At 33.3% G+C, this 14,136-nt stretch overlaps 1 protein-coding gene across 1 annotated transcript; it reads left to right on the forward strand.

The window, feature by feature from the left end:
- Window positions 1–5,170: 5,170 nt before the first annotated feature.
- Window positions 5,171–6,112, forward strand: LOC109439440 (olfactory receptor 8K3-like). The gene has a single exon (XM_019719749.3). The coding sequence runs from the start codon at window positions 5,171–5,173 to the stop codon at window positions 6,110–6,112; it is 942 nt and encodes a 313-aa protein (XP_019575308.3).
- The last annotated feature ends 8,024 nt before the right edge of the window (window positions 6,113–14,136 follow it).

A 14,136-nucleotide genomic window follows, 5' to 3' on the forward strand; every position in this document is an offset into this window, starting at 1 on the left:
ATTCTTCTGACTGCAGTTAGGTTAGTAATTACATGAGGGAATGAACAAGAACTCATTCCTCATTTTAGGTGAGTGGATGGCGCTGATCACCTGATTACTAGATTAGCTCCAGTGATGATTTTTGATGGCTGTCTTCAATTTAAAGTTTAGATGTGAGTATAATCACCCATCCCAGACTCAGTACATTATAACCTACATAGTAACTATCTCTTTTTATAACTTCTGGAGTAGTAATGTGTTTCCATCACAATTACTATGTTCTTTGAAGATAGTAAGGGTCCTCATTTCTGTTATGATTTTTATGTTTATACTGGGATTCTTAACTATAAACATTCTGAAGTGAGAGTCAGCACTTTTTTGAGAGCTCCACCTAGAATGCTGTCTAAGCAAAGATGCTGATGGTCAGGTCAGAGTTATGGATGGTGAGTCAGTGTCTATGCCTCAAATACTAACAGCTTTCTGATAGGGCCTCCGATTATTCAGTAATATTTATATTCATTATCTCTTATTAACATGCATCCATAGAGTTTCATTTGTATTGTAGATATTTGTGGTCTCACTTTACTAATCCCCTACAAATTTACATAATTCCCCAGGAGCAGACCATGAGGCAAGGACTTCGGTATATGATCTTTATTTGGTAGGTTATTTCAGGAAGCAAAAATGAAGGAATAGGGAATGTGAGACTGGGAGGGGAGAAAGCTAATAAAGTATAGATTATTGCGGTCAGCAACTAAGGTTCTATCATTCAAGGTGCTGCGAAGGATCCTTCAGAGCTCTTCTAGACGGCTAGGAAAGCTTGGGTGTTTATCCATTGATTCTTGTTCCTTGTCAGTTGAGGACCCTCCTTGACTCACTAAATCTCTGGCAATTCCGAACTGCCTTGCATATGATCTGGGCAAGCTCTCAGGACAGTTTGCCCTCAGAAAAAGAAGTAAAACACTTGAGCTGGGAGGCTGCCAGCATTCCAGAAAAAGTCTAATATGGCGGTAGGCCAAGTCAGAGGTGGCCCAAAGTGACAAGGGATGGGGAGACAGATGTGTCTGCTACAGTGATGTTCGCAATAGTAAATTGAGGGCAAAGCCAAAAGAATATCTAATAGACTTTTTGACTTAGGCAAATATGTCCACGGAACTACGATAATAGGATGCCTTTGTCCCAGTATCTTGTATTAATTTCTTTTTGTATGGATAATGGGAACAAAAACTGGGAAATATCTCAACACATTTAAAGTGGGGAGCAAAACCAAGTTTTAAATCAGTACAATTAAAGGGTCAAGGAAGACCAATTCTTGGAAGAATTATTAATCAGGTACATGTATTCCACTGTCAGTATTGGTGAATTTGCCACACCTTAAACATTTCATATGGGACTATGGCTTGGTTATTCCCTTTCTTTTGTAATGTACCTAAATGCGTTAACAGAAGTTTTCATATCAATCTGTTGTTATTCATGTTATAACTTACGGATATTACAAGTGAATAGGGGAAATTATTGTTTGAAAGTTGGAAAGAGGCAGGTAGGAGACCTTCCCACACCTCTCCATAGGTCCCAGTTATATGACAACGGTATAACACAAACCATGCTACTCAGCTCATAGAGTTTTGTCCACATATTTGAGAATCTAGCAAAATGGGATGTAATTATAATGAAAAAAGCACAGTTTTTAGAAGTCTTCAACAATTATGACAAGCCATATAATAGTGGCTTGGGAAGTCTTGTTGAATTCCATAGCTGGTGAGTTTAATATTGCATACCTTAAGTTACAAAATGTTGGCATTTGCTAAATAGGATTTGCCAAGCAGCACATTTTGTCAGATTCAAAAGTTGTAATTAGAAAAAATTTGTATTGATTTTACATCCTTCACTAATGCCACATAATTACAGAGTTAGTGTTTTCTTATTGAAATAACGCAGTGTATCTTACACAATAAGGAACAGAAACATATGCAAGGGCTCATGGCCTTATTAAGCTGTGTTGGACGAGAGAAGTGTGTTGTTTGTCCCTTTTTTATATAATTTTAAAATAGTATGTGTACATATTTCTCCTGATGCTAAGTCACCCAAAGGCTGCAGAGCCTGACAAATTGTCAGAGCCAATCATGATTCTTCTCCTTCTCCTTTTTAATTTTCCTTCTTTCTTTTTCTCCTTTGAATGGGAATACAGTGTTCGCAATTTGACCAACCCATTGATCTCAGTTGAGGTTATTTGCAAAATTTTATAGACTGCTTAGTTGAGATCCAGTGTCTGCATTTGCAAAGGAAGGCATCCTTGGGCTTCAGGTCCATTCCCCAAGTCCTGGCACAACTATGCGGTTTGTGCTTCCATCAGGAAAGTCAGGCTTCCTGCTCAGACTCGGTTTCTTTCCAATCAGTGTTTGGGCGGGAATAGGAGTGGGTGGGGGTAAAGGGTCAGATAAAAATTCAACTTAGTAGAGTTTCAAATGAACTCCAGAGATTTGTAAAATAATTATTAATTATTGGTGGCAGTAAAGATGAAGAGGTTTGCCACACTATACAAACTGCTGTGGACGCTTCCTTTCTTTGGGTGTAACTTTCTATGGCTTAAGGCATTAGATTTTGCCATTTTCCTTGTATGGCTATTGCTAATGAATGTTTATTTTTACTATTTTGTAAATATTTTGTTAGTATTGTAAATAGATTTTTGGAGGGAGTAAATTTTGTGAGGCAGATTTAATCTATCAAACTAACCTTGAATTTTTATTCTGATTTTCTTGAAACATACTTAGTGACTTTCAGAAGTTCTAGTCTTTAATGCTATAAGAGTTTAAACATTCTTTTGACATTAAGTTCTTGACTAGAGTAGGATTCATTTTCATATGGATGAAGCAAACATCCAACTTCATCATGTTTTACAGAGATAATCATTTTCTCCAGCTCCATTTATTGAATAGACAACTTTTGTCTCACTGTCCTAACATGCCACCTCTGTCACACAACGTAGCTCCATAGAATCATGGGTTTTTTTCTGAGGTCTGTATTTCGATGCATTAGTGTGCCAGTGTCACCTTGTCTCAACAACTCTAGTTTTTTATAAGGTTCAATATCTGTTAGCACAGGTCTTTTCAAAACGATCTTGTTTATTCTTTATAAGTTACATTTTTAAAATACGTTTTAAATCAGTGTTAAATTATACAAAATCTTCTAGTGATATTTTGGTTGAAAAGGCATTGAACAAATAGATTAATTTGAACAGAATTCATAATAGTGAATAGTACAATCCAGGAGCATAGAATTTCTACTAATTTATTTAGGACTTCTATAATGTTTCTCAATAAAATTTTAATTTTTCTCCTTTTAAGAGTAGGTTCAGTCTAGTTTTTATAAAATAGTCCATCAAGTTATGAAATTTCCCTTTTGTTCATAATTTTTTTGTTGTTCAGTACATTCTAAACAGTGCTTTTTAGTCATCTACTCAAATACTCATACTTTTTTTCTAATTCAATCTGATAATGTGGCAAATGATATTAATAGATTTTCCAAAATTCAACCATTCAGCCAAATGTGGGATCAACCCAGCTTGAACATAGTATACTGTAGTATTTTTATACATTTTTAAAATTGATATCAATAATATGTTAATACTGTTTAGGATATTTACATCTATGTAAGTGAAACAGTAGGTATGGATATATTGCTTTTTACTATATCCTTTTTGTTTTTTAACTAGGATTTTGCTGGCATATTGGGGTGAGTTGGAGTGTGGTCCTCATTTTTACATTCTGGAAGATTTGTACAATATTTGGATGATTTTTTTCCCATAAAAGATTGGATATACCTGTCTTCAAAACAATCTAAAAGGGAAAGAAGTTAGGGAAAGAGAGGTAGGGAATATGCAATCTTTAAATTAAAATGTGTTAATTCAAAACATTTGATGTATACATGATAGAGGATAAAATAAAGAAATAAGGATAGTATTCATATTATAATATAGTAAATATGCTCCATTTCTATCAATGCCATGTCCAGTTATTTGGATCAAATAATTATTTGTTTTGTCCATGTCCATTTAAACAAGTGAAATTTGAATACTTCAAATAAACCGTGGAATACCTAGTTCCCCTAGTTGCCTGTTACTTTTCTTTATCTTTCACGCTTATATCTCATGCATCGATATTGTTTGCCAGCCCTTAAGGCATTTGAGATAGGATTCTCTAGACTGTTTCTCTCTGTTGGATAATCCTATTCATAGTATTTACTAGATTATTTTAGGTGGCATAGTAACAAATGTGTTTTAATCATTTTTATACCTGTCTCAAAATGTGCTAGAAAAATATAACTACAATATTAAATCTATCACTTCAGAGATATTAGTGCTAAGTTCAAAGCTAGAATGGAAATGCTCGCTTTTTTTTTTCAGATTGAATACACTATAGATGCAGGGCTTATCCAGTATGGCACATAGGAAAATCAGAAACTTCAAAAATCAACACATATGAGTTGAAGTTTCAGAGATACTCTTCTAGAGAATGTAAAAGTTATTTATTGCATTGGAGGGCTTGTTGGCGACTTCTGCAAAGCAGCAAAATTATTTTCTATCATTATAAAAAAAATCATTGAACAATATTTAAAATTCATAAAAGCATAGTGGAATGACATTACAATTTAGAAAATCAAATGGGTAGTGCAATGAGAATATCATTTTGATGTGTGAATTATAAAGAAGAGAGGTAAATCAAAGTGTATTAAATGAGTTAATAATGGTTTTCTTTAGAGATGGGACTGAAGTTGCAGGGTCAAGTGGCAGAGAGCTATATTATTTCATTATTATTCCTTCAAAAATTTGATAAGTTTGACCAATTAGATGTATTTCAAATGAAAAACATTAAAAAAAATCAGGATTCCCATTCTAGGCCAAACATTTCTAATGATATTTTGTTGACAGAACCATAAAAGGATTGTATGTATCTTGCAATGATAACCAGTATGTAACACCAAAAAAACAAAATGGCTACTGTATACATTAGGCTGTAATGCTCTATGTTTAGTAATGGAAGTGGGTCTTCTTATAGATGATTGCATCTAAAAACCTTGGATTTGGGTTACACATAATGGCTTTGCGTACCTAAAAATTACCAAATGACATCTCCGGAAACCTAATGACTCTTCTGATGGTTCTTCCCATAGTGATTTTTCCTTAGTGGCCTAGATGGACCAACAAAACCTAACAGTGGTAAAAGAATTTATTCTCATGGGGATCACAGACCGCCCTGAGCTGCAGGCTCCATTATTCGGGCTCTTCCTCGTCATCTATGTGAGCTCAGTGGTGGGCAACGTGGGCATGATCGTCCTCACCACGATGGACGCCAGGCTACAAACACCCATGTACTTCTTTCTCAGACACCTGGCCTTCATTGACCTTGGTTATTCAACAGCTGTGGGACCGAAAATGTTGGTAAATTTTGTAACTAATAAAAACAGTATCCCCTTTAATTGGTGTGCTGCACAGCTGGCTTTCTTCATCTTGTTCATCATTAGTGAACTTTTCATTTTGTCAGCCATGGCCTATGACCGCTACGTGGCCATCTGTAACCCTCTGCTCTACACAGTCGTCATGTCACCAAGACTATGCTGGGTGCTGGTAGCGGTCCCCTATCTCTACAGTGCCTTTCTTTCTCTGATAACCACCATAAAGATTTTTATTTCATCCTTCTGTGGCTATAATGTCATCAGTCATTTCTACTGCGACAGTCTTCCTTTGTTAACTTTGCTGTGCTCAAGCACACGTGAAATTGAGTTGATCATCCTGATCTTTTCAGCGTTTAATTTGGTTTCATCTCTTCTGGTGGTCCTTGTGTCTTACATACTGATCCTTCTGGCCATCTTCAGGATGAACTCTGCAGAAGGCAGGCGCAAGGCCTTCTCCACCTGTGGATCCCACCTGACTGTGGTGGTTGTATTGTATTCAACTCTAACCTTCATGTATGTGCAGCCCAAGTCCAGTCATTCCTTTGATACTGATCAAATGGCTTCTGTGTTTTACACACTGATAATCCCCATGCTGAATCCCATGATCTACAGCTTGAGGAACAAAGAGGTGAAAGGTGCCCTGCGTAGGTTATGGAAAAATCTGAGCAAACTCCCCAGATAAAGTCAATATAGAATGTACATACAATAAATTAGGTTTTAGAAACTGTTATGATATACGATAAGCCCTTAGAAAGCAGTGATATGTTAAAGGCTTGGGAAGCTAGAAGTGTTTTTCTCGTCTTCAACTTACAGATGTTCAAACAGTGATCATCCCACTGGTATCAACTTTGATTTGTCCTCACATTTCACTGCAAGAGATGGAAGACTGATCACTGTTCTCACATTGTCAAATACGTTACATGAAGGGAAGCCTTCTTTTTTTTTTATCATATCTTCTGTTAGAGAATCTATTTTTAAAGGCATGCTCCTATCTTTTAATAAAATATTTTGTGTCTTATAATAAAAATAGAATTTTAAACTATCGATTGCACTAGAAAAATTTGTAAAATAATTAAGGAAAAATCTAATCAGCACTTTGTACAACTTCATTGTTAAAAATGACAAAAACATTACTGAGTTATTAAAGAAGACAGAAATGGAGCAATATATCACAGCCATTGGTTGGAGAAACAAATGTTATGATGAGGTCATTCTCTTTAAATTTTCCTATAGACTTAATGCAGTAACAGACAAATTCCAATAACATTTTTTAATACTCAAGTTGATATCAAAATGTATGTGGAAATGCAAAAGATCCAGAATAGTCAGGGCAATGTTTTAGAAGAAGAAAGAATACAGAGGACTACCAATAACAGATATAAATATTTTAATTAAAGCCAAATTATTTTTAAAAATTGTGTCATTAGTGCATGTATGGACAGAGAGACCAATAAAATAAATTAAAATATGGTGCAAAATATGTAATTTCAGTTGATTTAAACAGAACCTCCAGTGTAATGTAATGACCAAAGGGGGGCTTCTTGGTAAACTGACCTCATTCAATAAATAGGGCTTCCAATGTAAAACATGAACCTTAGTCATTCACTGGCATCATATGTAAAAATTAATTGAGATATATTATGAATATAAGTGCGGAAGCTAAAACCACAAACTTTCCTGAAAAAAGGTAAAATAATATCTTAATGACTTGGAATAAACAAAAAAATTTTAAACAGGGTACAAGAAATAATAACACTAAAAGATTGAAAAAATAGTACTCTCTCCAAAATAAAAACTTGTATTTAGAGAAACTGACCCCAAGAGATGAAAGAAAATTCTGAGGGAACACATTTGAAACACAGATACTCTACCAAGTACTGATATCAGTTGTTTGTGAAAACAAAAGAAAGTAACAACAAATTGCCTGACTCCTAAAATTAGTATGATCGAGACAGTCAACCTCCTGGTGGAAAAAGGGGGCCGGGGGGAGAGGGAGACAACACACCTGAAGAAACACTTCACAAAAGAGGATCTCACAACAGCCCAAAATACATTAATGTGTTCAAAATATCATTAATCGTTAGATGAATGCAAGACTGTGCTGTGATATCTCCACACACCCACTAGGATAGCTAAAATTCAAAAGTTTGTTTGTACAATTCAAAATGTTGACGAGAATGTGGAGAAAGTAAAAATTCTTTTACTTGCAAGAGGGAGTGTACATTGTTATAAAAACTTTGGAAAACGAAGGGTAGCAATTACTAAATTTTAGTATGCGTATTCTCTATCATGCAGTAATTCTATTCCTGAGTAGTTGTGTTTACTGGAGGATGAATAGTACAATGTTTCTGGCTGATGTGGTGATCATAGATGTTAGAGGCTTGTCAAGGGCAGAATGGTGAATATACTGTGGTATGTTTATAAAATGTATTCTACATAATAATTCAAGAAGAAAAAGAAGAGGGAGGAGGAGGACAATGAGTGAATAAAATATTTAGTGAAAAACACCAGTCTTTCCAAACATTACACTCATATATAGGATAGATATAGATGATACTGAGCTGTAAGCATATGGGCACTTTTTATTAGTTATACGTTTGTCTAGAATGTGTGAAACAGTAAAAGAAAAGTACTGCATATAAGCAAGAACACAAGGTGCATTTCACAGAGGAAAACCAATTACATAACTTAAATAATTAATATTATTAGTAGTTAAAAGAAAAATCAAATAGGTTTGCCATAACATTCAACGCCAACAATGTAATAACCTGTCTAGCAGAGCAGAATAGAAGAAAACAATGTTATAAATGATACCTATAAAAATTGTATACCTGGGGAGAGGCTGAATTGGTTGAGTAAAGAGGATTTTTAGGACAGTGAAAGTACTCTGTATCTTATTATAATGATGTATTCACATCATTACATAAAAAGTTCTCCATAAACTTGTACTGTAACTGAAACATTGAAAACTATTCCTCTGAAATTGGCCCCAGTCTCACCATTTCTATTCAGTATGTATTAGACATTGTAGCTGGTTCACTATGATAGTATAAGAAATAAAAAATATAAAGATAAATAGGAAATCACAAACAGCTATATTTTATTTTTTAGTTAATGTTACATTGAGAAAAACCTATGAATAATTTATTAGAAATAATAAGGGAATTTTGCAAATTTGCTGGATACAAAATAAATTTTGAAAAAAATCAACTTAATTTCTACATCTTACCCACAACGATTAGAAAATAAAATCAAAGAGAAGATAATATTTATGACACCATTTTGAAAAAACCTAATTTAGAAATAAATATAATTTTAAAAATCTAAGATCCCAGTAATGATATGTATAAAAATTTGACAAGGCATTTAAAAGCAATGCAGCAACGAAAATTTATAACAAAAACATCCATGGAACAGAAGACTTAATATTGTGACAATGCCCAAAATCTTTACATTGATCTATGGTTTCAATATAATCCCAACATAAATCTTTTCTTCCTTTTTTCTCACTCTTTTTCTCCCTCCATCCCTCACTCTTTCCTTCCTTCTTCCCCTCCTTCCCTCCTTCTTTTCTTCTTTCCTTCCTTCCTCTTTCCTTCTTTCCTTCCCTCCTAAAATCTTTCTTCTTCTTTTTAGAAGTTTGGAAGCTGATTGTAAAATTTAGTCAGATAGGCAAAGTGCCAAAAATAGTGAAGATAACATTGAAGAAAGAGAAGTTGCAGGAGTTACATGACCAGATATCATAGCTATTATAAAGCTATAGTAATTAAGAAACCATTTTCCTGAGGGAAGACTGACTGATCAATGTAAAAGAACAGTGACTCCAGAAACAAACTCACACTTATACTGTCAATTAACTTGTGACAGAGGCATCACTATTTTCCAAAAGAGAACGAATAATCTTTTCAATAGATGCCAGTGGGTAATTTGTATATTTGTTTTGATTAAAAAGAAAAGAATATGGACACTTAACCCATACCCTATACAAAGTCAATTCTATGTGGATTAAAAATCTAAACGTGAAGTACAAACAAGAAAGGTTTTAGAGGAAAACATAGTGAGACATCTTTATGATAATGGAATATGTACAAATTTTTAAATAGCATACAAAGCAATAACTATATAAGATTTAGAAAATTAATTGAACTATTTTAAGAAATTCTGTTCATCAAAATTAATACTGTGAAAACAGAAACGCTCATAGTGGGAAAGAATGTTTTTATCAGACCTGCATAATCAGACATATATCGCTAACAGAGGACTCATGCAAACTATAAAAATAACTTTTGACAAATCAATAAATAATTGATATGAAATACAATACAATTATGACAAAAGATATGCATGAACACTTTTCAAAATAAAATATCAAAACAGCTATTGAACATATAAAAAGGTTCTCAATTTCATTTAACATCAGGATAATGCAAACTAAAACTACAATGGTCCCCATGCATATCATCCAGAATGGCTACAAATAATGGAAAACATTAAATCTTGACAAGGATAGTGAGCAATCATAGCTAATAACTACTATGGAAATCCATTTGGCAGTATTTACTAATGCGTATTCAGCAATTTCTGTGTAAAGAATATGCCCAAATAGAAATACATTCAAGATTAAGCCAGTATAGACTGAGTATTAATGTGGACACAAGAAGGTGTAGCTGTTTTTACCATTATCAGAAAAATTTATATATATGGGCAATTTTTAAACATACTATAAATGAATAGCTTTAATAAATACATGAAAAATCCAATCTGTATTATTTTATAAAAACCCGGAATACAAAAAAAAAGTTATATGTTCAAAACTACTATGGAATAGAATGTTAATATCACTAATCATAAACAACTCCAAATTGGAAACAATTCTAATATTCAACAATAGAATGATGGATAACTAGTTTATGATATAATTATAAAATGGAATTGTACACAAAAATGAAAATGAGCGATCTAGAAATCTCTATAACAATATATTGAGTGAAAGGGCCCAGACACAAAAAAATAACTTGTATAGGATTTCTTTTACATAAAATAACAAAAATAGGTGAAAATAAATTATGCCGCTTGAAGTCAGAATAATGGTTGTGTGTGTGTGTATGTGTGTGTGTGTGTGTGTGTGTGTGTAAGGGGATAGATAGTTCATGGTAGAAAGGAAAATGAAGAACTCTTTTGTAGTCTTGATAATATTTTATTTATTTTAATGGTTGTTATTGCTGTTTAATCTGGATTCTGACTACACAGAAGTGTTAATTTTGTAAAAATTTATTTATGATGTATGCGTTTGTTAATATGTATATATTATATTCAATAGTAAGTTTAAAACACCATGCATAAGGAGGAAATAGATATACATATTTTTCCCTTGTGAATTTTTAAAACAATGCAAAAGCATTGTTCAAGCATTTCTCCATTACATCATTAGTGAAGTCATAAAAAGCTTGTATTTAACAAAAGAGAATTAAGGGTTTCAAAAAAAACTGAACGACTTGTCCTACAGTTACAATGTTTTGATTCCAGATCTCTGGGTTGCACTAGAAAAGACTTAACCAAAAGAAACTATGGAAAAGTATCAAACATAACTTAATTTGTATGGGACTATAAAGATGTCTTGTATAATTATGAAATACGCCATTGGCTTTGTTAGAAGCTTTCAAATGTGTTAGGCATAATTAACAAATCGTATCCTTTGTCCTTAGGGAGGTTCTCAATGGAGGCAAGAAACCCATAAATTCTCCTTATTGGGTTATGTTAGGAACACATGGGGAGCACAGAGAGATTCCTCATTACAGGTGAGTAGACTGTACCTGTTTCTGTGACTAACTCCCAGAGTTCCTTCATGGCACCGTCTCCTGTTTAAACTTCGGTGTCTAATACCCCATCTTGGTGATTTAGCCACAGCTTTAACAATCTGCTTTGATAACTACAGTCTCTGGGCTGGTACAAAGTTGTAAACATCTTTATTATGATTTTTCATGAAAGCTAGACATTTACGTTGATGCAGTAAGTTTGTGTAATAAAAAAATGTAACTTCTAAAAAGGAAGTTAACATTATTAATAAAGTATTTGCACACATGCTCCAGGTTCTCCACTCACAAGACCTTAAGATTTTTTTTTTTCACTTGGACCCTTACTCAAGATGTTAAATGTGATATTGTTCTTTGTAGTTGATTGGATGTTTTAGAATTTTTAACCTCAAATAATACCAGATTTTCATAGTGTTTTACAGTTACATCTAAATTAAAAGGATTATATTAATATTTTTACAAACCTTGTAATTTATCTGTTTAAAATATTAAAATATTGCCATGTATCCCAAGTGTACCAATGTCATTGACAGGATCAATGCCATTTAAAAGTCACCACAAATAGTGGGACATGAGCCCAAAGCAAAATATTCAAGCCTCGATGGCACTACATACCATGTTTCTCTGAAAATAACTTTGTTATATTTATTGTATTATATTATATTTATTATATATATTATATTAATTATATTGTATTATACCCAGTCTTATAGTAAAATAAGAACGGTTCTTATATTAATTTTTGCTCCAAAAGATGCATTAGAGATGATTGTCCAGCTAGGTCTTATTTTCAGGGAAACATGGTAACACCTCAGCCCCACCATGTCTGATTAGTAAAAGGGCTTCCCCTCCCCGTCACCTATAAGCCTTGGAAGAGTCTTTGAAATGCCATTAAATTGTCCTTTGAATGACTAAATGCACATCTAATGGAGATTAGAACTAGGAAATAAATATGCACAGATACAGATTGAAACAAACAGTCCTTGCAAAATTATAAAGCAGAAATGTGTATTTTGCCTAAAATTAAAATATTATTTCCACTCATGTATTAGTTTTTTTAAAAACTCTCTTTATTCCCACTCAAAACTTACTTGAGTATTTAAATATACGTACTTAAATTCATGTTTTATGGATCTCTCATTATATAATTAATTTATTGATACTTATTTTAGTTTAGTGCTGTATTTGGCAGGCAGAGGGAGGTGGGGCTGGGGAGTGATTTAGCTTCTCTGACCTCTATACTTAGGGCAGTTTTAGACTGAAGGTCCAATGCTCAGCTCTGCCCATTGTATAGCTTACATATTTTGAGACTATTGAGGAAAAAAACAAAATTTAAGGTTCCAGAACCATGTCATCTTCAATAATCATGTAAAATAATGTAAATATAAATAGATTCATGTAAAAACATATTTTAGTGCTTTACACAGAACTCTGGTGAGAAAAACATCTTATATCTTTTCTCATATATAGGGAGACTAGTATTTACTAGCATGGATTTAGAAAAGAGCACACGTTTTTAAACTCTCATGTATTCCATGAGTTATATATATTCTTTTTATATCCACTAAAAATAAGTGTAGTCTCTTGTGAACTAATTCAGTGTTCCTGAACAAGCCACAATATTCTGATTCTGTCTCTACAGATTTTCTCATTCTGGATATTTCATATAATGGAATTCTACAACATGTGGCCTGGCTTTGTTCTTGGCTTCTTTCACTTAGCATGTTCTTAAGTCTCGTCCATGTTGTAGCATTATCGATACTTCTTTCCTTTTACGGTATATTAATTAATATTCCACTGTATAGATAGACCACATTTGTTATCCATGGATAACATCAAATGGTGATGTTTTCGGTTGTTTCTATTTCTAACTATTATAAATAATGCTGCTATGACATTTACCTACAAGTTTTTGTGTGAACATCTGTGGTTTTCCCATACATTTGGGTATATCTCTAAGCGTGGAATTGTTGGGTCGTAATGGTAATTCTGTGGCTAACTTACTGAGTAACCCTCAAACTATTCTCATAGTGGTTATACCATTTGACATTCTCAAAAACAATGTACAAAAGTTCTAATTTCTCCTCACCCTTGCCAGCATTTGTAATTTTCCCTTTTTTTTTTTTTTTTTTTTTTAAATAGCCATCCTACTGGGTGTAAAGTGACATCTCATTGTGGTTTTAATGTGTATTTCCAGAATGACTAATGTTGTTGAACATCTTTTCATGTGCTTTTCGCCATTTGTAAACCTTCTGCAAAAAACATCTGTTTGAGAAGAGAGTTACCTAGTAAAACAGAAGAGGAGGAGGGCACAATCAGGAATAAGATGGATATATTTCAGCCATGTTTGGCCAAGTGTTTCACCAGTTCTTTATGTGGAGGGATGATCATTAAGACCAGAACCAGTGCATATAATTGGGTTCATCTTATACGTATTTGCTACAATAACTAATTTGTCAATAAACCATATGCTTTACTACCAAAAACAAAAAAAATGTCTGTTTGTCTTTTGCCTTTTTAAAAATTTAGGTTGTTTGTCTTATTGTTGTTGAGTTTTAAGAGTCCTTTGTATATTGTGTATCCTAGACCCTTGCCAGATATGTGATCTGCAGTTTTTTGCTTTGTGTAGGTCACCTTTTAATTCTTTGATAATGTCCTTTGGTTCACAAATGTTTGTTTTATGAATTTTTACTTTTGTTGTTTGTGCTTTTGGAATCAGATCTAAGAAAACTGTGAAGAGCTTTGCTACACTGGGAGAGAGAAAACTGAACTGCCAGGTGTTACAGTGGCTAATTAAAGGCAACAATCCACAAATGAAAGATTTAACCCTTTAGGCACTTGTTACAATGGTAATCTCAGTCACAGCTCATGAAAGTCATTGATTATTTTTATA

The sequence above is a fragment of the Rhinolophus sinicus genome, chromosome 14, assembly GCF_057876585.1.
Source record: "Rhinolophus sinicus isolate RSI-liver-muscle chromosome 14, RSI-T2T, whole genome shotgun sequence".
In the NCBI taxonomy this organism is placed as follows: domain Eukaryota; kingdom Metazoa; phylum Chordata; class Mammalia; order Chiroptera; family Rhinolophidae; genus Rhinolophus; species Rhinolophus sinicus.

Coding starts and splice junctions, on each gene's coding strand:
- LOC109439440 (XM_019719749.3), top strand. CDS start 5,171: ATGGACCAACAAAACCTAACAGTGGTAAAAGAATTTATTCTCATGGGG.